At 37.8% G+C, this 21,581-nt stretch overlaps 1 protein-coding gene across 2 annotated transcripts; it reads left to right on the top strand.

Moving 5' to 3' along the window:
- The first annotated feature begins 639 nt into the window (after positions 1-639).
- On the top strand, positions 640-4,146 carry LOC103406064 (uncharacterized). 2 transcript variants are annotated; one of them, XM_008345086.4, is made up of 7 exons: positions 640-751; positions 1,430-1,812; positions 1,917-2,083; positions 2,160-2,240; positions 2,749-2,824; positions 2,910-3,002; positions 3,627-4,146. In XM_008345086.4, the coding sequence occupies exons 2-7, from the start codon at positions 1,449-1,451 to the stop codon at positions 3,791-3,793; spliced, it is 948 nt and encodes a 315-aa protein (XP_008343308.2). In that variant the 5' UTR covers positions 640-751; positions 1,430-1,448; the 3' UTR covers positions 3,794-4,146. The 2 variants fall into 2 exon arrangements, with proteins under 2 accessions (XP_008343308.2, XP_028948917.1); XM_029093084.2 differs by having other exon boundaries at positions 1,920-2,083.
- Positions 4,147-21,581: the final 17,435 nt, after the last annotated feature.

The following is a 21,581-nucleotide window of genomic DNA, read 5'->3' on the forward strand; positions in this document are numbered from 1 at the left end:
TTTTAAGTATAAGTAGACACTTATTATACCATATATAGTAAATTTACTTAAATCTGTCTAGTCTGCTCAAGCCCTTGCCTAGCCGCCTAAGCAGTAGGTCTCAACTCTTCGCCCAACTATCGCCTCATTTCTTTTAGAACTGTGATATTTATTTTGTCGGAGTAAAACATCAAAAAAAAATCTCTTATACATTTTCCTTTGGTTTTTTTCCTTTTCCTAACCAAATGATATCTTGAACTATTCTAACTTATGAAGAGATAAATTTGAAGTTAAGTGCAAACTGACGCGTATAACTATGAGTTTGTTTGAAGTACTTTAAAAAGACTAAATACGCTTAAGTGCTTTTTGGTGATATATTTGGATTTTCAAAAAAAAATTACTCCCAAAAACATATTTATTTACAGACATTTTCAAACTAATCGTGTTTGGTCGGAGGGGAGAAGGAGAGGGGTAATTTGGTAAACTAACACATAATGTTTGGAACATTTGTTTTGCCTGCATCCTATGGTTATGTGACACGCGTCCAAGCCATGCAGATGCAGTCAAATCGTTGCCTCCAGAAAGTCGTGGACCAATGGAGGGGGACACGTGTAAATATCTGGGCCGGCGCTCCCTCTCCAAGGCAACTAGTATATAAGGGCAACCAAACGAAACGAAACGAAGCAATTAGGCCGTTCTGGAATTCTCTGGTCATATTCTTCTCCTCCACTCTCTCAATCTCTCAAACCCTCGTTTCATTTCCTTCTACCAGGTACGAACCTCTTTTGATTTTTCATCCGTCTTTCTTTCTTGTCGCATTTTCTCGGTTGCCAAACAGAATAACGAATATCTGATTTCTCTGTTCGATTAACTGTCCATAAAATCTGCTGTCCCTGATTCGAACAATCATCTATGTTCTGCTATATCCGTGAAAATCTGCTCCCTAAGCTAGTCGTTTAGCTCGTTTCCTGTGACAGTTTTAATTTTCATTTGAATTTCACGAGTGTTCAACTTAATTATAATAGCTATGATTATCAATATCTCGTATATGGTTTTATACAAAAAATGTTTGATTAATGACTTGGATGATCGTTCACGTACATGTTAATATAATGATAAATATGTACGTCTCGATAATTCATTAGTTTCTGTGTGATTAATTTTATGATTTTCTTTATTTATATGGAATTCCTCACAAAGATTTGTTGATAATTGTTTTTTAATCAATTATCTTTGGTCGATAATCGATTATGGAAGATATGAAAGAAGCTAAATATATAAGAAAATAAAATGCAATAGTTTCAACACTTCAGATTTTGTTTTTTTGGACTTTAGAATGATTACGTACCTAATTGAACTTAAACCATTTTAGTTTTTGAAGATTTTTATTCGTAATTTTTGACGTGTGGTAATATGAAGAATAATCTATACTGAGATTTTCTGCTTCCAGAGGGATAAACACAAACAAAATGCAGAGTGAAAGAGACAATAAAGGTAGTGTTTCTCGGTCACGCGGATTGTTAGATAGTTTTCGGGGCTTTGGGTCCCGGAGAAGTATGTTCCCTAGCCTCTTTGGTGGAAGAGATCCATTTGATGATCCCTTCTTTAATCACCCGATTGGTAGCATGTTCGAGTCTAGTATTTTCGGTCCAAGTTCTGTTTCTAGTGATACACCGGAGAGTGGTAGAGCCAATGAAATATCAGTAGAAGAACTGAACTCTGATGATGAGGGAGGGGATGATATAGTTACTGGGGATGAGAGAGATAACTGTGGAAAGCAATCTGTTTCGAGTAAAGAACCATCTGTTGAGCATCCAGATGATGTTTTGGACGGTAATGAAATTTTCGCATCTTTGTTAGAAATTATTGAGGGTTTATACTCAACCTTGTAATTTACGTTTGGTGTAAGATGCTGATGGTTGACATGTTGAATGTAGAAGAAAGGAAAAGCAAGGATGAGACATATAGAAATGACCGCAATAAGGTGGAAGGCACTCAGACCCAAGTCCGTGGTTTATCTTTTCAGACTTGCAGAGTCACATATGGTGGTGTAGATGGAGCATATTACACTTCTACGAGAACCAGAAGGGCGGGCAGTGATGGCGTAAGTAATGGTTTCTGGGATTTGATATGTCACTTGCATAATTCTTTCTTTAACTGAACATGTGATTGCACATCAGGTGGTGCTTGAGGAGGCCAAAGAAGCAGATAAAACAACCGGTCAAGCAACACATAGAATCTCGAGAGGACTTTATGACAAGGTAAATTTGTTTTGTCTGTTAATACAGCCTGTAGCAAGAACAATGGATTAACACCTACAACAACAATTTGTAGTTTTAGGCATTAGTCATTTTCTGGTAAGAGTAGTCAATTAAGAAATTGATATAAAAGGTGACTGACCTTTTGTATCGAACACTCAAAGTCACCCTTTTCTGTTTTATTTAGATCAAAATGGAGTGAGTGTAGGCAGTGCATTACCCTTGAATTACCCTCCTGTTCATGGGTGTGCTCATTGTGTTGCTTGAGAGATTGCTCTCAACTATCCTTGTTCTCCAGTTTAATGGGACTGGATTTTATGCTATTGTTCGGCATTATTCATTTCAACCGATTTTGTTTCTTGAAACTGCAACCAACTATGATTTGTTTTTGTATTGCATTGTTCAGTTTGTGGCTGTTATTTCCCACATCTTCTGTGTAAGCATCATGAAATCAGAAACAATTAACTATGTACTTATTATTGGAATTGGGATGGTTGTATTGCTTACGTAGGGTCATTCTGTTACAAGGAAGCTCAAGTCAGATGGGAAGGTGGATATGTTGCAAACTTTACACAATTTAAATGAAGGTTTGTATTTGCAGCCTTATATGGTTGATACATATTGTGTTTTGGATGTACGAATAGTAGAACTGGTGTTGCCATTTTGTTGCAGATGAGCTTCCTGGTTTTGAAGAAGCATGGACTGGTAATGTTGGAGGGCACTTGCCCGGCTGGAGATATGAATTTGATATGCATGGCAATACCAGTAAGCACACCCCTCCAGCTGCAAACTTTCTGTATTTGTCCTTTGTGTTTGTTTCGTCACCTATTTAATTTCGATCTGTGGTTAGATGGGGTCTATTTAGCTTTTTGAAGCGGAAAGTCTTGGGTAAATGTCCCTGTCAATTCTGTTATTAATTTCTTAATATCAGCCTAATCTTCAGTTAGTCAGACCTTATTGTTATCAACTGTAATCTCATGCTCAATGCGTTGAAACCGGTGGAAGGAATGGTATGTGCCACAATACCAGTGAAAGTGCACTGGCAATATTGAAGCTCCTGAGGTTTTCCATTAAGCGGTTATATTCTATCAACGGAATCCAGAGTGCCATATGAGATTTTGGGATAGATATCCATGCGTCAGACCTATGAGCTGTTTGTACAAGGAATGTTAGAGCGTTTGCTCTATGCATACTTTGCCCTTCCCTCCTCTCTCTTGGGAGGCGTCATGCTGAACTTCCTTATCTTCTTCCTTATCTTCCTTGTTAGTTTGTACATTGGGTATCATAGGAAATGTTATGGTTCAGAATTCAGTTGATCACTTCTGGTTAAATAAAAGGTCGACTCAATTTCTTAGCCGAGTAATGAATGACATTGGCATTACAATGTAGGTTCCTCCACTAGCAGAGAGCAGAGTAGAGGAGAGGCGTTTTCAGGAGTGGGGCTTCTTCCATCTTCTGAGCACGTGCAAAGCAGCAGAGGAATGGAATCAGACAACGCAACAAAGACTACCTCCGATGGGAGGACCAAAAGGGTTGTCAGAATCAATATAGAGTAAACCACGGCTGATGTCGAGACAGGGAGATAGTAGTCCAGTTGTCTTGAAACACTTGGAGAATACTTTCATTCGTCTGAGTAAATTTACGGGTTGTCCATTCTCTGTTGGGCAATCAATAGTTGTATTTTTAATCCAAAGTGTACGAGACTCAGGGATTTATGCCATGCTCAATCACATTGTTCTGTTCATCTGAGTTCTGTAAGGTGACGATTAGGATTTAGAAGGTTGGTTTGTTGTTTGAGTGTTTCAGTGTTGGTAGTATGTATCCTAGGAGTTACCCATCTCGATTGTACCATTTACCGAATTTGTTATGTGAGATTAGGTATGAAGTTAAAAGATTTGATTTTTCGTTTCGTTTAGTTGTGCCGCAATCGGTGGTAAATTCACTCGCCGTTGGTGATTGAAAGTTGTTCTGTAATCGGTAAATTGCTCTCTTTCAATCTTAGAATTTTCAAATAGATCTGCCATTATAACCTGTGAATTGTGTCAATGTTATGGATTGGATTGCAGACGAGAATGTCATGTATGAAAAGAAATAAGAATCTAACTTTGAACAAAATTATTTTAAAATTCTTCTTCAATTACTAATTAAACCAACGTGGAATTTTATGTGAAAACAGAACATGAAATTATGCCAATTTTTTTAATTGATGCTCTAAACTATCGAAATTCTACATCGGACCATCACCCCCGGTGGCGGCAATGGCATCGAACACCACTTTTTTTGTTGTTGTTTTTAACATTGTCTTGTTAGCCATAAATTTGATCAGGCGCGACCAAACATACCTGAATCCACTGCAATCACATTTGAGCAGCTTAACTTATCCGTATTCCGTGCTAAAAGTGGCCAACAGTCAATCTATGTCCAAATTATTGTCAGTGAAGTAGATGCAATTGGGTTTTATCAGCCCCTTGAAGTCTCAAGCTTTGACGGCGGTACTCACGGGAATCATCTACTGCCCTAAGTTGTTGACGGGTTGTCATTAGTTGTCTAATAGAACAATTTTGTTCTAAAGTCTATTCGATTTCTCATTTCTTACTGTTTTATACGAGTTTTTATCACTCATAGCCAAAATTTAGCACCCAATTCTGTTAATGTCACTTTTTATAAAAAAAGATTCAAATATAGCAGAAAACTCACTTGAATAGACATGCCCTCAAAATCCAAAACCTAATTACACAGAAGCCAAAACACTTGAATAGATCTCTTGTACATCGTTGTTCAACGTGTGATGCCGTGATGGAAATTCGCAAACGTCGTGAAGCAGTTGCGGGTGTTCAACTGTCAGCTAATTTAGTAGACTTGTTTTCAATATTCTTCTCTCTATTTCATGTTTTGTTTAATGCAAACTCTATATAAATCCAACAAAAACACACTTGTTTTCAAGGCGTGTGAAATAAATCCAAAATTTTCTTTTTAGGGTGATTGATGATACAAATTAAAGACTGACTAACTCATCAAAACACTCATGTTGCTGTGTTTCACAAAGGCGGCCACATATGTGAAAAAAAAATTGGATTAATTTCACACTGGTTTAGCGTCATCAAAACCCAATTGTTTTTAATTCATAAGCAAATCTCTCTTTGAATTGTTTTTATAAAATTAGGGCTCCAAGTCTATAAGCAAATGGACATAGAGCATACATTTTTTGTTCACAATAACGCTTCATTCCGAAATAAATAATGATTTTTTCCAATAAATTGAACAATATTCAAATTACCGATAAGTTGCCCACTTTATGAAACGTAAGTTGAATTTGTTCACCACACAAGAAAATTTTGAGGTTCGTGGTTGGCATACAAAAAGTACTAGTTAATAAAGAGAGCATCTTCATTTAATTTCAAATTGTAAATGTTTACCTTTTGAGTTCAAACAACATGTCGACAGATTGTCCAGGACGCTCATCACTGTAGCCCCTCCCTCATTGAATAACATGAACAAAAGATCAGAATGTGTTGGTAAGTCTAATTAAGTTTAACGTTTGAGGATGTACAATTCCATTCAACTGAGTTTTCTTGTTAAATATGAAATTTTGTCATAAAAATTGACATTTATAAAATTGAGAGTTAAAATTTAGCTATTTATGATAAATACTCATTTTATTATTTGACCAAATCATATAATATCCTTATTTACTTCAGAAGCCACAATGTCGTGGCCAAACAATATTATTTGTAAGACTAAACATTTTTAGTTTACTCCAATACCGTAGAAGTTTTAATATGATAATGAAGGATGAAGCTTGTTATTGAGAACTGATCTAGGTGTAGAAGTTGTATTAAGAAGTTGAAAGGTGGACGATAATTGAGGATGCAGTCTTGCTCAACTCAATCAAATTCTCCAACTTAATGAAAAAAGTTTATAGCATCATGCGCAAAACATGCTTTAGTTTACCGACCTAAATGCTGCTCACAGCCTGCATAATTATGTGATATCTAGCATCATACATTTCTTACCAGAGAAAAAACAAGCACGTTTTTTGCTTGCGCATGAGGATTTCGGCCTCTTGCTTTTGGCTGGTCGTTATATTTCATTTTTACAACTGTTTAGATCTTCTATTTTTAATCTTAAACATTTATTTCTTATATCATACAATGCTACGTAGTATTGAAGAAAAATCTCTTGCTTCTCACTATTTGTGAAAGACCTGTGTTTTAAAAAAATAGTTATAATAATTACGCGTTATATATTATGATTATTTTCATTAAGGTTTGTATTATATACTTATATTTGGTTTAATATGCTTAATTTCATCAATCATGTAAAAGGTTTTACCGGACTATTGGGTAAAGCTGTTTCCCTCAATCACCCAGCCTTTATATGTACCAAGACTTGTACTTATTCAAAAGTCCTGCCATGACCATGATATCCTAGATCAACCAAAATGATATAGAAATCTATTTGTGTTGAATTAGTAAGTTTAAGTATGTTGATTAGGTGTGGAAATTTTCAAGTCGACGGGCCGAGGGCTCACTCCAACAACACCGATACTATCCCCACTTAACCACCTGCACAATTCTTAGGTGTGGGGTTTGTTGGAAGTATGCCCAGAAAGCCACTCATTTGATGTAATAGTTTTTGGAATACTTATTGTATTAAACTTTTATATGTTTAATGAAGGGCAAAGCTTATTGTTAATCACTATTTATTGTATCTTGTGTTTAAGCAATAAGGGAATCCAAGGAATGTATTTGATCTAAGAGATAAGTGATTTAAGTAAGTTAGATTAACGAGACCCTTCTCTTATGTTCATTCCTAAAACGTTCCTAGCCATAGGATTGCCAATTGGGCATTGACAATTCGCTAAGGTTAGTATGTGTTATGTCGACTCAAGCGCGAGTATGACAAGTCTCAAGTCATTTAGTGTTGGACACTAAGACAAACACATAGGTGCTCGAAAGAGTAATCGAGTACACTGAACAACGATAAAAAAAAGAGTTCAAACATACATGTCATGTAAGAACTCGATAGTTGCAATATGCAAAGTAGTCCTTTGACCTGAGGCATCATAGATGTCTAATGGTTAGGTCCTTGATCTTTGATCATGTTAAATGGCATTTCATTGGAGTGTCCACGACATTGTTGGGATCAAGCTATCTAGTCATGTAGGCATATGAATGCACAACAAGGGATCTCTAACCTTCTATGGTGGAAGGAGAATACTCTAAGATATGATTCAGGAGTCTTTGGCCAAAGCATATGAATATGACTTAGGAAATTTGTTCCAAATCATATTCAATCGAATCATATAGAGAAGTATCACATTGGATAGTAGACATGAAACAAACTATCACTCAAACAATGTGATTAAGAGTATTGTATTAGAGAAGGACCGTATTGCATTGTAGTTGTAACTGGATAGGTTCTCCAACCACTTCTACTTAGCTTGGGTAACCATGATATTCTGCTAGGTGTCACTCATGGTTTGTGGAAGCCTTGAAGATTAGCAAACACTAATCAAAGGGAGAATTGAAATGTTGTTTCAATTCACAATCGATCGTTAAGAGTAACAATCGCCCACTGCCTCGCTAATTGGAACCTAATGGATCGTACACCGAGTAAGGGTGAAAGTGAAGAAATATAAATGAGATGGATAAGCAATTAAATGGTTTAATTGAGAATGGTCAAGATTAATTAATTAGTTAATTAATTTTACGAAAGGTTCGTATTGGGCTTTTAAGTTGGTTTTGGGCTTCGGGGCTCAAAAGTGTTTTAGTCCACAAGGCCCATTATGTTTAAGTTGTATGACAACTAAAACAAAATGGGCAATTAGCCCAATAACAAAGGTAAGGCCGGCCATAAGGGTGAGGGTAGCAAACTTGAATTAATTACAAGTTTGCCACTCACTTGAAATGAAGTATAAAATCAACTTTATAGCTTTATTTCTAATTAGGGTTTTTCTTGGTGAAATGAGGTGAAACACTTTCTCTCATTTTCTCTAAAGAGGCCGGCCACTTAGAGGGGATTTAGCTAGCAATCTTTTCTTCTCTAAGTCATCCATTTCATCTTCACACTTCATTCTTGGTGTGGAGACTTAGAGACATCAAGCTTTTGATGTTTTGGAGAACTAATCCTCAAATCCTCAAAGAAGCAAAGGAGCACTAAAAGGAGGAAAATCACAAGGAAGATCCAAGGAGTAAGGAGGTGACTTGAAGGCCCTCCACTTGGGTGAATCCCTTGTGTAATCAAGGATGAGCTTCAAGGGTAAAGAAACTCTAAATCTTACCTTCTCTTTAAATGATGTTAAAGAGTTTATTGGTTCACCATATACTAGGCTTTGAAAGTCATAGGTTTTATGAATTGTTTTTTAATGCATGCCTACTTTAATACGTTAATAGTTTGCATATGTATTCAAATATTCTTACTTGTTCATAGCTAGGACAAAATTTTTCCTTCAGGGTTTTATCACCAAAGGCCTCGATGTTAGTTAGAATAGGGTAATTCTCAAGTGGGAGAAACAAGGGATTCCAACACTCCCCCTCACGTGAGACCCCATTTATGGGTCACACGTGAAAATCCAAATCGGCAACCATGTGGAGCCATGTTGGGACTTACCCATCACACGGGCCAATGGGGACACACCCAATTTCGTGGCATCTTTGGCCTATGTGGAGCCATGTCGGGACTCACCCATCGTGCAGGCCTAAATGGGGACCCACCCAATCACATGGCTGTACGGGCCCGCCTCCTGGATCTGATACCATGTGGAAGTTTTTAGGTCGACGAGTCGAGGGCCCACTCCAACAACACCGATACTATCCCTACTTAACCACCTGCACAATCCTTAGGTGTGGGGTTTTATCACAAAAGGCCTCGGTGTTAGTTAGAGTGGGGTAATTCTATATAAATTGCTTTGCTTTCCTTCCGTTAGCCGATGTGGGACAAACAGGGGGTTCCAACATTAGGATTAGAGTTCTTGTTATGCATTTGGTGATTTGCTTGTACTTTTGAAATAGGAATTGACCACGATGGTGGATTCTTGTGTTAATAACTCGGAGCAATGTTTTGGAATCTATGAGAAGTGCAAATAGGATGACTAAGAAATGGGAAAAAATGGGATGACTGAGTTATGGGAGTTAGTTTGTATAATAAAACATTCAAACCACTGCTGCAAAGGTAAAATGCACGATATGAGACTTACAGGTCCACATGTTTTATTATATAGATTCACGGGTTGGGTAAATAACGTTAAGCCGCATTGCATTCATTCATTGTCATTTTAATCTCCATGACTGATTATATGTTATAGTTGAATTATGTATTTCCACAACACTTAATTTAGTATTGTTAATTTATTATGGTGAGGTTAGATCCCTATTGAGTAGTTGAAGCTTACCCCTTTATTGTTATGCATGTTTACGAACTAGACAATCAAAAGGGCAAAAGGATGAGATTGGCCTAAATGTGAGGTTGGAATTTGATTTTATTTGTTTTAACTTAATAAAGAATTATGGCTTTTATTTATAAGAGGAATTTATTTCACCCTGTTTCAGTTAGTTTCTCTTAAATTTTTTATTATTTATTTTTTAGCTTGCACCAGGCACAAGGTTACCTTTTCACCGACTCGGGTCTGGGGCAGACAATCTTGGTAAATTCTGGGTTGGATAATGCTTTGTGTCCCCTATGGGGAGACTTAATTGTCACCCACTTACGATTAACAAACATTTACTGTCCAAACATCATATATTCTCTTTATCATCATCTAAAGATCATATTTGCAAAAAATCATTCAATTTGGATCGTTTAGTCATCCATAGGTGTTAAATCAATAAAAAATTTGTGTAACTAGTAACATTCTCATAATGAGCCGTTTAGATGGAATTACATGTAAATCTTTGGGTGCGAGAGCATAAAAAATTAGCTCTCTCCAAGTTTGTATATAGCTAATTGAGAAATTTTAATTCAACCCAGCCTTTGTCTACATGCAACTTCACATTTTAGTGAAAGTTATCATTTTTACTTTTTTGTTAAGGACCATATGCATTTAAACTAAAAAAAGTAAAATGTATCAAGTAATTATTGTTACATCCCACATCGCTCAGGGAAGTGGATTCTCTAAGCCTTATATGTACATGCTCATCTCTTCCTAGCACGAGGCCTTTTAGGAGCTCATTGGCTTCAGGTTCCATCAGAACTCCGAAGTTAAGCGAGTTCGCGCGAGAGCAATCCCATGATAGGTGACACACTGGGAAGTTCTTGTCTGAGTTCCCAAAAACAAAACCGTGAGGGCGTGGTCGGGGCCCAAAGCGGACAATATCGTGCTACGGCGAAGTCGAGTCCGGGACGTGGTGGGGGCCTGGGCCGGGATGTGACAATTATAGCATGTGTTTCAATGGTTGCATAAAACATTAAGGACAATATGTATTCATACGTTTATGCCGAATTCCTACACTAATGCATTTGGGGGTGGTTAATATGCAACAACACCACCATATTATCAACAAGATAGCCGCTAAGTAATATAGTGTAATAGTATTCTTCTTTATTTATAAGTGAGGTCGGGGCCCAAAGCGGACAATATCGTGCTACGGTGAAGTCGAGCCCGGGATGTGGTGGGGGCCTGGGCCGAGATGTGACAATTATAGCATGTGTTTCAATGGTTGCATAAAACATTAAGGACAATATGTATTCATATGTTTATGCCGAATTCCTACACTAATGCATTTGGGGGTGGTTAATATGCAACAACACCACCATATTATCAACAAGATAGCCGCTAAGTAATATAGTGTAATAGTATTCTTCTTTATTTATAAGTGAGATATCTTATGTTTGATTTTTATTAAGGGCAAATTTTAACCATTATTGCTAGTCCATTGTAAGACTTAACCCACTTTCCTACCCTTTTCACTTGTTCAAAAAAAAAAAAAAAAACGATCGGCACAATTATATGTGTAAACACAATCATTTGATGTTTATTTTGTTGAATATAATCGATTAAACTCATACCAAATATTAATCGAATTAGTGGTCCATAAACTATGAGTTGTAAAGGCGATGAAGAGAAGTGAGGGGAAGATGTTAGGATGACTAGGGAAAAGTGGATGGGGGTGCAGCAACGGTAGCCATGGCTTTGCTCAATGGAGACGATGGATTGGCTAGGGCTTTGTTTGTTTTCTTTTTAATAATTAAGATTTAAGTGGGTGTAAAAAGAGGTTTAGATAATTAGTTGGGTTTTTTTTATAACGGTAGTTTGGATACTAATGTAGGGGGAAAGAGATAATAATAAATAAAATTTAATCTTTTTTTTAAATAAACGATATTATTTACACTAAAAGGGAGGGGTGAGCTTAGTTTTACAATGGGCTAGCAATAATGTGTTTTAAATTCACCTTTGGCAAGAATCAAATCTAAGACATCTCATTTACAAGTGAAGAGAAATACCTACTAGATCGTAGTATTAAGTGACAAATAAAATTAAATCCCCATAGTACTGAGTGAAAATAAAATAAAATCTAAAAAAGTATAGAAAGTAAGTTGGATGGAGAGATATAAAACATGAGTTCAAATAAAGCTAATTTTGTCCGACCCTTTTTTTTTTTTGGAACTTTTCTTATTTGGAATTGAACACTTCACCTTTTTTTTCTTCCTAATTTTGTTTTACCTTTAACATTATCAAATTATGGAGGGAGCTATGTTTAGCCACTTCGGTTTAGGGATGACAATTATAACCGTTAAACCCAATAACCGTGGATAACCGCCCGATGGAATAGATTTGGGTATGAAAATTCAGGTATGTTATGGATATGGGAAAAAACTGTAAATATTATTTGATTATGGAGTCATAAGGGTTCTGATCCGTATCCGTCCCTGAATCCGATCCGAATAATATATTATATAATTTAATAGTTATATATATATATATGTATATATGTTGCAGTCCTATCAGATTAAGAATGTTTGTGTAAATCCTAGTGTATTTAGGAGTATCTTGTATGTTCCCTTTAGTAGTTTAATTCCTATTAGAGATGTAATCCTATTAGGGTAAGGATTCTACCTATCCTACTACTATAAATAAAGGCATAAGGGGGTGATACAACACACAGCTCAGAATTACATATCTCTCTTCTCTCTCTATTGTCGTTGGCCCCTCTCCCTCTCTATCCTTAATACAGTTTAGTCAAATAGACCTACAACAAGTTATTAGCACGCTCTTGCCAAAAGCTAAGGTACTAAAGGATCGTTGGGGGAGGCTCTCTTCTACAATTCAAAGGCTTTCAATTGTTTTCTTCCAATCAGGTTCTTCTAAAATAAATTAAGATATTTGAAAAAAACCTTGAAGCATGAAAACATTCCCCATGATGCATGAACCCCCTATATTTATATTTTCCTTTCAATTATATATATTGTATATATGTTCATATATATTGTCAATATATATACTTGTTCATGCATTATGCATTTATGCTATGTGGAATTGTGAGTCAAAGCTTCGAAATTAATTTAGAAGCAATTAGGGTTTCTAACCCTAAAAATTCGGAAAAAGAAAAAAAAAAGTGCGGCACCATTGCTGGACCGCTACACTAGCTTAAAACCCAATAGCGTGGAGAACAATGTCGTTTGACACCCTGGACCATGTGCTTAGCCCTTTGGGCTTGCTACCTTTTGAACCCAACCTGGCTTCGGCCTGGGTTGACTACCACACGGGCTTGAAGCCCCCAGTCCAACCTAAGCCCATACTCGCATTCCTAAAGCCATGCTGGGCTTATCCTTGACAAGGCCTGAAGACCAGCCTACGCCAACATGGCTTGTTGTAGTTTGTTGGGCTTTTGCCTTGCCTCGGCCCATATGTTACAAGCCTTTGGCTTACTTGGCTTGTTCTTGTGGCCTGTATACCCAAAACCCAGATTCGGCTGGGGTTTCCTTACACCACTCGCAAGCGTTTGGCTTGCTGGGCTTGCCCTGTGCACCAGTCTCGGCCCAAAACGCCAGTAGCTTTACTACTAGGCCTCCCACCTCTAGGCTCGTGGCCTGCAGCCATGTATTAGGCTGCTTTTTGCAGCCACCCAAGCCCATATGCCCCTTTAGCGCTTTACCCTACTCACGGTACCCAAGCCCAATGCTATTGGACTATGGTTTTTCGAATCCAATGCTAATTTTTGGCATTTAAAATAATTTTAACCCGAATGTTATAATTATTTTACTTCTACGATCAACCTCGAATGGTCTCGATCTATTGGACCACCAATCCACTAATCTGACAATTAATCCAAAATTATTGGCCTGAACCTCACTTTTTGGCATTAACGATTCAATAAATTATTTCATTTCTTTGAACTGTTGACTATCTTTCATAGTCATGAAGCACTCACACTTGGGTTCCTAAAGCAATCCACTACACTTTATTGTATATTATATTTTGCGCTATTGCAGGTACCCCTATATGAATTGTAGTTTCTAATTTAATGCCTTTGAAATCCAAAGTTTTCATTCAAAACTTACCACATGAAACATGTAGCTTTCATGATTAAATTAAACCAATACATGTCTATAGAACCAAAATGTTCTACAATATATGTCTGGCTTTCCATATAACTAACCACATTTTGTTGTACCCTCCATTTAGGGACATGTTTAACTTGAACAAGCTCGATTTCACCGTTTTGGAAGAAACTCCCTGAAGTGGGTTCAAGACGTGAAACTCCATCTTACTGTAAAAAGTCTTAGAACAACTATCAAGGAACCAATCGACAATGCACCCATCGACAAAGCTCAGAAAGCTACTGCTATGATCTTCATCAGAAGACACATCCATGATGCACTGTAAATCGAGTACCTCGTAGAGGAAGATCCCCGTACCTTTTGGCTCGTTCTAGCGGATTGCTTCGATCACCAGAAAGATATTTACTTGCCTGAAACAAGGCATGACTGGCATCATTTACGCTTCTAAGATTTTAAGTCTATGAATGAATATAACTATGAAATTTGTAGAATCTGATCGCTACTCAAGTTCTGTAACAAGGACTTAGCCGAACATGATCTTTTGGAGAAGACCTATTCGACATTCAATGCCACCAATATTGTCTTGCAACAATAATATAAGGCACAAAAGTTCACCAAATTTTCGGATTTGATATCTATTTTACTTCTCACTAAAAAGTAGAACCAGATTTTGATGAAGAATCATCAAGTTCGATCTACTGGCTCGAACGCCACACCTGAAGTGCATGCGACCAATTCTACCAGCCACAACCAACAGATATCCCATCGTGGCCATGGGAAAGGGTGGCAAGGCCCACCATGGGCCTAAGGTCCACCGAACAAAGGCTCATCCAAGGGAGGAAACTTGATCCATAAGCGCCAACCCCTTGCCCCGAAGGCCCCAAACTTCAAAAACAAGGAAAAAGCTATCGTTCAATCGAATTCCACTAAACTTGACATGTACTATCGCTATGGATCAAAAGATCATTGGTCAAGCGTATGCCGAGCTACCCCTGAGGCCATTACCAAATATCATTCCCGTCGTGAGTCTAACTTTGCACATGTGAAACATCCGGAAAATGCTACTACATCCATGGAGGTTTCAGATTTTTAAGAGGCATCTGCTCATATGGAAGAATAAAGTTTTATTTTTCTAAGACATGTTTTTAGGGTGTTTTACCCTTAGTGGCCGAACCCCCCTTATTTTTAAGTTTATGGTTTAATTTTCGAACAACTTTTCTAAGTATTTGGAATTATTTGTTTGGTTTTGGTTTTGGTTTGTTTTGAACTATGGATATTATTTCTCGAATTGATTAATTGAATGAATAGAATTATATTTATGCATGTGACCAATTCAATTAATTTATTTCTAGGTATGATTAGTAGGGAAATTAGTTGTCTGGCTAATAGTGCAACTACGCACACCATATTACGTGAGAAATACTATTTTACTATAACTTTGTACCTAAGAATGTACCTCTGACAACCCTCTCATGCCCATCCAACCTGATAGAAGGATACGGAAATGCCCGTATAATGTGTCCAATGGTACTAAATTAACCATTCAAGAGGCACTTTATTCTCCATTTTTCGGAAGAATGTTGCTGAGTTTTAGAGATATTCGAGAAAATCAATACCATGTTGAAACCACTGAAGATAATGGTTATGAATTTCTTTTTATCACTTCTTACGAATATGGCAGGAAGCATATTCACGAAAAGCTAGAACATCTCCCGAGTGGGTTGTACATAACAACCATTCAAGCTGTCGAGACACACCATATGGCCAGCCCTATGGTTGGGTTCCAGAACACTTTGCTGCTTTGGCATGATCGAATGGGACACCCCAGATGAGATATGATGCACCGTATCCTCAAAAGCATTTCAAGGGCGGCCATTCGCTTTGCAAAGTATGTTCCATGGGGAAGTTGAACATTCAACCCTCAATTATAAAGATTATTCACGACTCCCCTAAATTTCTTCAAAGGATTCAAGGGGATATTTGTGGACCTATCCAACCAACATGCAGACAATTTAGATACTTCATGGTGTTGGTTGATGTATCGACATGATGGTCACATGTCTGTTTATTATTCATACATAATGCTACATTTGTGAAACTCCTAGCACAAATTATTAAGCTTAAGGCTCACCACCCTGATTATCTATTAAGTCGATTTGACTGGATAATGCTGGAGAGTTTACATCACAGACCTTTGACGATTATTGCATGTCTATTGGGATTGAAGTTAAACATCTTGTACCCCATGTTTACACCTAAAACGACATGGCAGAAGATTTCATAAAGCACATTCAAATGATAGCTCAGACTTTGGTTATATGAACCAATTTGTCGGTATCTACTGGGGCCATGCAATATTGCACGCAACTATGTTGCTCCCCCTAATGCCCACCGCTACCAACCTCATTCATCGTTAAAGTTGGTTACTAGATACGAGCCTGACATCTTGCATTTTGTGTGTTGGGGTGTGCATTTTATGTGCCAATAGTGTTGCCATTACGTACCAAAATGGATCCTCATAGAAAAATGGGTATCTATGTCAGTTATGATTCGCTATCCATTATACGCTACTTAGAGCCCATGACAAGAGATCCCTTTACCGCATGTTTTGCGGATTGTCACTTCGATGAGACAACCTTGCCATTGTTCTCATTATGTCTCATTTAGATCCTCGCACCCCTCAATCTGAAACTAAAGTGCAACGTATTCTAGATCTTCAGAGCATCACTCAAAGAATGCCGGATGCTTTTACTGATCCAGAAAATGTGACGAGATCACATATATCCGCTGTAAACGCACCTGTAAGGATGGACGTATCGAACGTATGCCGTAACACCGTCGTGGAAGGCTGAAACGTCCCCGAGGGTAGGGCGGCCGCACCTCCTACATAACAAGGTACACTGATGGCTAGCCAATCACTTACTCCTACCCTGAAGTGTGGCAAGCCTCCTGGTTCAAAGGATTCACAACCCCGGAAAAGGAAAATAGCAAAACTAGTGATCCTAGTTTGAATCTGACCACTGCTTACTTATCCGTTCCAACATATAAGGTTATTCTAGATTACGGTGATGTTTTAGATTAGACATATCGGCCTCCTGAGAATAGTGAGATTTCAATCCATTACGCAGTATTGGATGAGGTTTGGAATCAGAATGAGATAATTGTCGATAATGCATTCGCGTATACCACTGCTTCAGACATCATGCTTAGCGATAACATTGAACCACGTTCCGTTGATGAATATCGACATAGAATTGATTGGTCAAACTAGAAACAAGCAATTCAGGTTGAACTCGATTTGCTCACGAAACAAAAGCTGTTTAGGCATGTAGCTCCTACTTCACCACATGTGAAGCCCGAGGGTTTTCGTAAGGAAGCGTAATAAGAAAAATAAAATAATGCGGTACAAAGCACGCTTCATAGTGCAAGGCTTCTCTCAACACCCATGGATTGATTACAAGGAGACGTATTCCCTCGTAATGGACGTCATAACGTTCCGTTACCTTATCAGTTTGGTAGTTTTTGAAAAACTGAATATGCAGCTTATGGACGTGATAACTGCGTATCTCTATGAGGATCTAGATATTAAAATGTACATGAAAGTTCCAGAAGGACTTCCATTGACTGGTTCAAATAGTTCTAGACCACGGAACACTCTCTCAATTATATTAAGGAGATCACTCTACGAATTGAAATAATCTGGGCGGATGTGGTATAACTGTCTGCGTGAATATTTGACAAGTCAGGGTTATGTGAACAATGAACTATGCCCGTGCGCGTTCATTAAGAAGTCACATTTCGGATTTGCAATCATTGTAGTTTATGTCAATGACATGAACCTTATTGGAACTCCCGCAGAACTTGAGGAAATTGCCGCTCACTTGAAATCAGAATGTGAGATGAAAGATGTTGGGAAAACTCAATATTGTCTCGACCTGGAGATCAAGCATTGTTCGGATAGAATCCTAGTACATCAATTGAACTACACCCAAAAGGTGTTGCGACGATTTAATAAGGATAAAGTGAAGCTTCGAGTACTCCTATGGTCGTTCGGACTCTAGATGCTAAACGAGATCCCTTCCGTCTGAAAGAAGATGAGGAAGAGATTTTGGAGCCTGATGTTCCATACCTAAGTGCAATTGGTGCTTTATTGTACTTGGCTCAATACACTAGACCCGACATCTCCTTCGCTATTAATCGTTTGGCTAGATACATACAGCAATGCGCCTACACGCAGACACTGGAATGGTGTTAAAGACATTTTTTGCTACCTCAAGGGTATGGCGGATTTGGGCTTGTTCTACACCCATAAATCCTCGAGAGGAGCCCCCTCGGTCTTCGGGTTAATTATTGCCTAGTTGGTTATGCAGATTCTGGTTATCTGTATGATCCATATAAGGCACATTCTTATACAGGTTATGTCTTTACAGTTGGAGACACTGCTATATCTTGGAGGTCTACCAAGCAACGCTAGTCTCGACTTCTTCGAACTATGCTGAGATTCTCACCCTACATGAAGCCTCGCGAGGGTGCTTTTGGTTGAGAGTGGTTATGGAACTTATTTGAAGCACTAGTGGTCGTTCTTTAGTCGTTGACCTTCCTACGACGATCTTTGAAGAGAATGTAGCATGTATCGAGCAGTTAAAAAAGGGATACATCAAGGGAGACAACACCAAGCACATAACGTCGAAGTTCTTTTATTCTCACCAGCAACAACAACATCAAAGCATTGAAGTCAAGCAAATCCGTTCCCATGACAACTTGGTTGATCTCTTTACGAAATCATTGCCCAAGTCTATTTTTCAGAAGCTCGTCCAAGGAATCGGTATGCATAAATTATCTGAGTTGAATCACTTGTAGTTCTCTTATTTGAAAGTTATGTCTAACTTAATGGGAGTATCCTGAAGCATATTCACTTGATCTTAATGTACTATTTTTCCTACGATTAGGAGCATTTTTTCCTATGGGTTTTTGCTACCTAACGAGATTTTAACGAGGCACCCATCCAGGGATGATCATACTCTGTTGAGTTCATTACTTTCATCCTGTTTGACATTTGTTTTAGACATTATGCATACTTCTCACTTTTCTCCTTAGTCTATAGGTTTTCCCCATGCCTTGGGTTTTACCATAGTGAAGTTTTGTGAGTTTTCATACTGATGCATACGTTCTTATATTTGAGACTCACATTCATCTGTTGTGTCGACGACTTCATCAATTGTTCTACCTTGTTTGATGCAGATCTAATGCGACGTTTTGTTTAAGTATTTACACACTCAAGGGGGAGTGTTGCAGTCCTATCGGATTAGGAATGTGATTGTGTAAATCCTAGTGTATCTAGGAGTATCTTGTATATTCCTTTTAGTAGTTTAATTCCTATTAGAGATGTAATCCTATTAGGGTAAGGATTCTACCTATCCTACTACTATAAATAAAGACATAAGGGGTTGAAACAACACATATCTCATAATTACATATCTCTTTTTTCTCTCTGTTGTCGCCGACCCCTCTCCCTCTCTATACTTTATATAGTTCAGTCAAATAGACCTACAACAATATATATAATCATTATTCACTGAACCCATTAACTTAAGAATACAAAACATGTGAGTTGCATTGGTTGGGAAAGTTCAAAAGTTTTGAATCAAAATCAATAAGAATTCAATGGTGCTTATGAGAGAAATCAAAGATCAGCCAACATGATCAATGTTTTAAATTCAATGCTTTAATTTTTGTACTCTACCAGATTCGTTCATTGAATCATGTTATACATCAAATATTTAATGACAAAATTCATATTTACTAAATTATGATGTGTCAACTAAACGAATATATTTCTTGTGTTTACTTCCCTATCTCCATCTCTTTACATACTATCCTCACTAAGTGACCAGAGCAACCAAGCTAAGGTCATAAACTTTACATTGTTCCAAAGTTTCGTTGATTTTGCGCATCAACATAACTGTTAATCGATGGGGAATCCGTTACCCGGTAAGTAGGGTTATGGATAATCCTCAATGGTTGATTTGCGGTTATGGATATAGTTAATTTTTGTGGTTATAGGGATGGATATAGCATTTCGGTCCCCAAACTGAACTGTTGTCATCCCTACTTTGGCTGAATATGGTATATGAATATGGATATGACACTGTTTATTTAAAAATAATTTATTGCAAGACTATAATTTTGGACAGGGCTATGCTTAGCCCATTCGGTTGGAGATGACCTTAGCATTATCCTCCAAAAGTTTCCCTTGTGTAGCTAACCCTTCAGGGCATGTTTGTTTGGCCACATTAACTTTTAATGGATTGGACTGCTTAGGATTAGTAGTCCATGTATAGTGCAAGTAGAGGTTGAGTTTAATGGGACTAAGTCGGACTCGTGTCGACTAAATCCTTCGCTAGGTGGGCTTTGTGAGAACTCTCGAAAATGAGAGGATTGCTAATCTCGTCTCCCAATTTCGCTTCACCCCACGCCTGAGTTTTCAAACAATGACTTGCCCTCTCACTCTCTCCCCCTCCCTCTTCTCCATCTTAGAAGATCTCCAAGTCTGCAAGACTGGGTTTGACGCTTTCGGCTATGTTTGATGGAAACAAATCCAAGAAATCCAAGTTCGTCTTGAACCAAGAAATCCAAGCCACCGCCAATTCTCACAACTCCACAAACCCCGACTCCCCGCCAGTCAACTTGTTGGGCCTCGCTACAGGCCAGTTTCGCCGTTCCACAAAATTGGCATCTCGGATTAAATCCACGAATGTTCCCTTCGCTCTGCGTGTTCTTGGTTTCTTCTTCTCTAAGTTTTCAGCAGTTGCGTCAAAGATTGGAAAGCTTTCTCCAATTCGAATCCATATAATGGCAGTCTTGATTATTTGCAAGTATTTTCCCTTTTTCCTTCACTTTTTGTTCTCGTCAGTTCTGCTTCATTCTTTGTGGTGATTGGTTGTAAATTTGAAGAAATTAGGTGATACACCCCGACCCGGAATGTCCACTAGGACTCCGAATCGAGTTGTGTTGGCCGACACCTGGAAGGTGACGAAGCCATAAAGTGCCTAAATGTGAATAAATTTAAACCTAAGAGTGCCTAAATACCAAAGTGCACACGTGAGCGGGAATGAACTCACTTCACACGTGATGTTAGAGCATAAGAAAGTACAGAAGAGTGAATTAAGAATCGTACCCTTGAAATAATCTCAAATACTAAGAATCGCCACGAATCTTCAATGACAAAAAAGCTCAGCTAATATAACCTAGAGGGTGAAGACAAGACAAGGGTGAGTGGCCCTGTACAACATTTTAATAGAACCCATATAAAACATTATAACCCCTCACTACAACACCTGTATAATTTCCAGAAAATATCATAAATATACCACAATACAGCATCTCGTCAGTAATATCAAATAATCATGTGATTAATAACTCATACTTGTACGCAAGTCAGAATCACTTATGGTGACCTGTACGACTTACTCATATCTCATCACATATACTATTTCATCACATATGCTAGCTTATCGCATATTCATCACATATGCTATCTCATTACATATTCATCACATATCTCATCATAAATATATGCTAGCATTTCATCACATATTTCGTCATAAACATATGCTAGCATCTCATCACATATCTCATCATAAATATATGCTAGCATCTCATCACATATCACATATATGCTAGCATTTCATCACATATCTCGTCATAAACATATGCTAGCATCTCATCACATATCTCATCATAAATATATGCTAGCATCTCATCACATATCATCACATATATGCTAGCATTTCATCACATATCTCATCATAAATATATGCTAGCATTTCATCACATATCTCGTCA

Source organism: Malus domestica, chromosome 02, assembly GCF_042453785.1.
Source record: "Malus domestica chromosome 02, GDT2T_hap1".
NCBI lineage: Eukaryota > Viridiplantae > Streptophyta > Magnoliopsida > Rosales > Rosaceae > Malus > Malus domestica.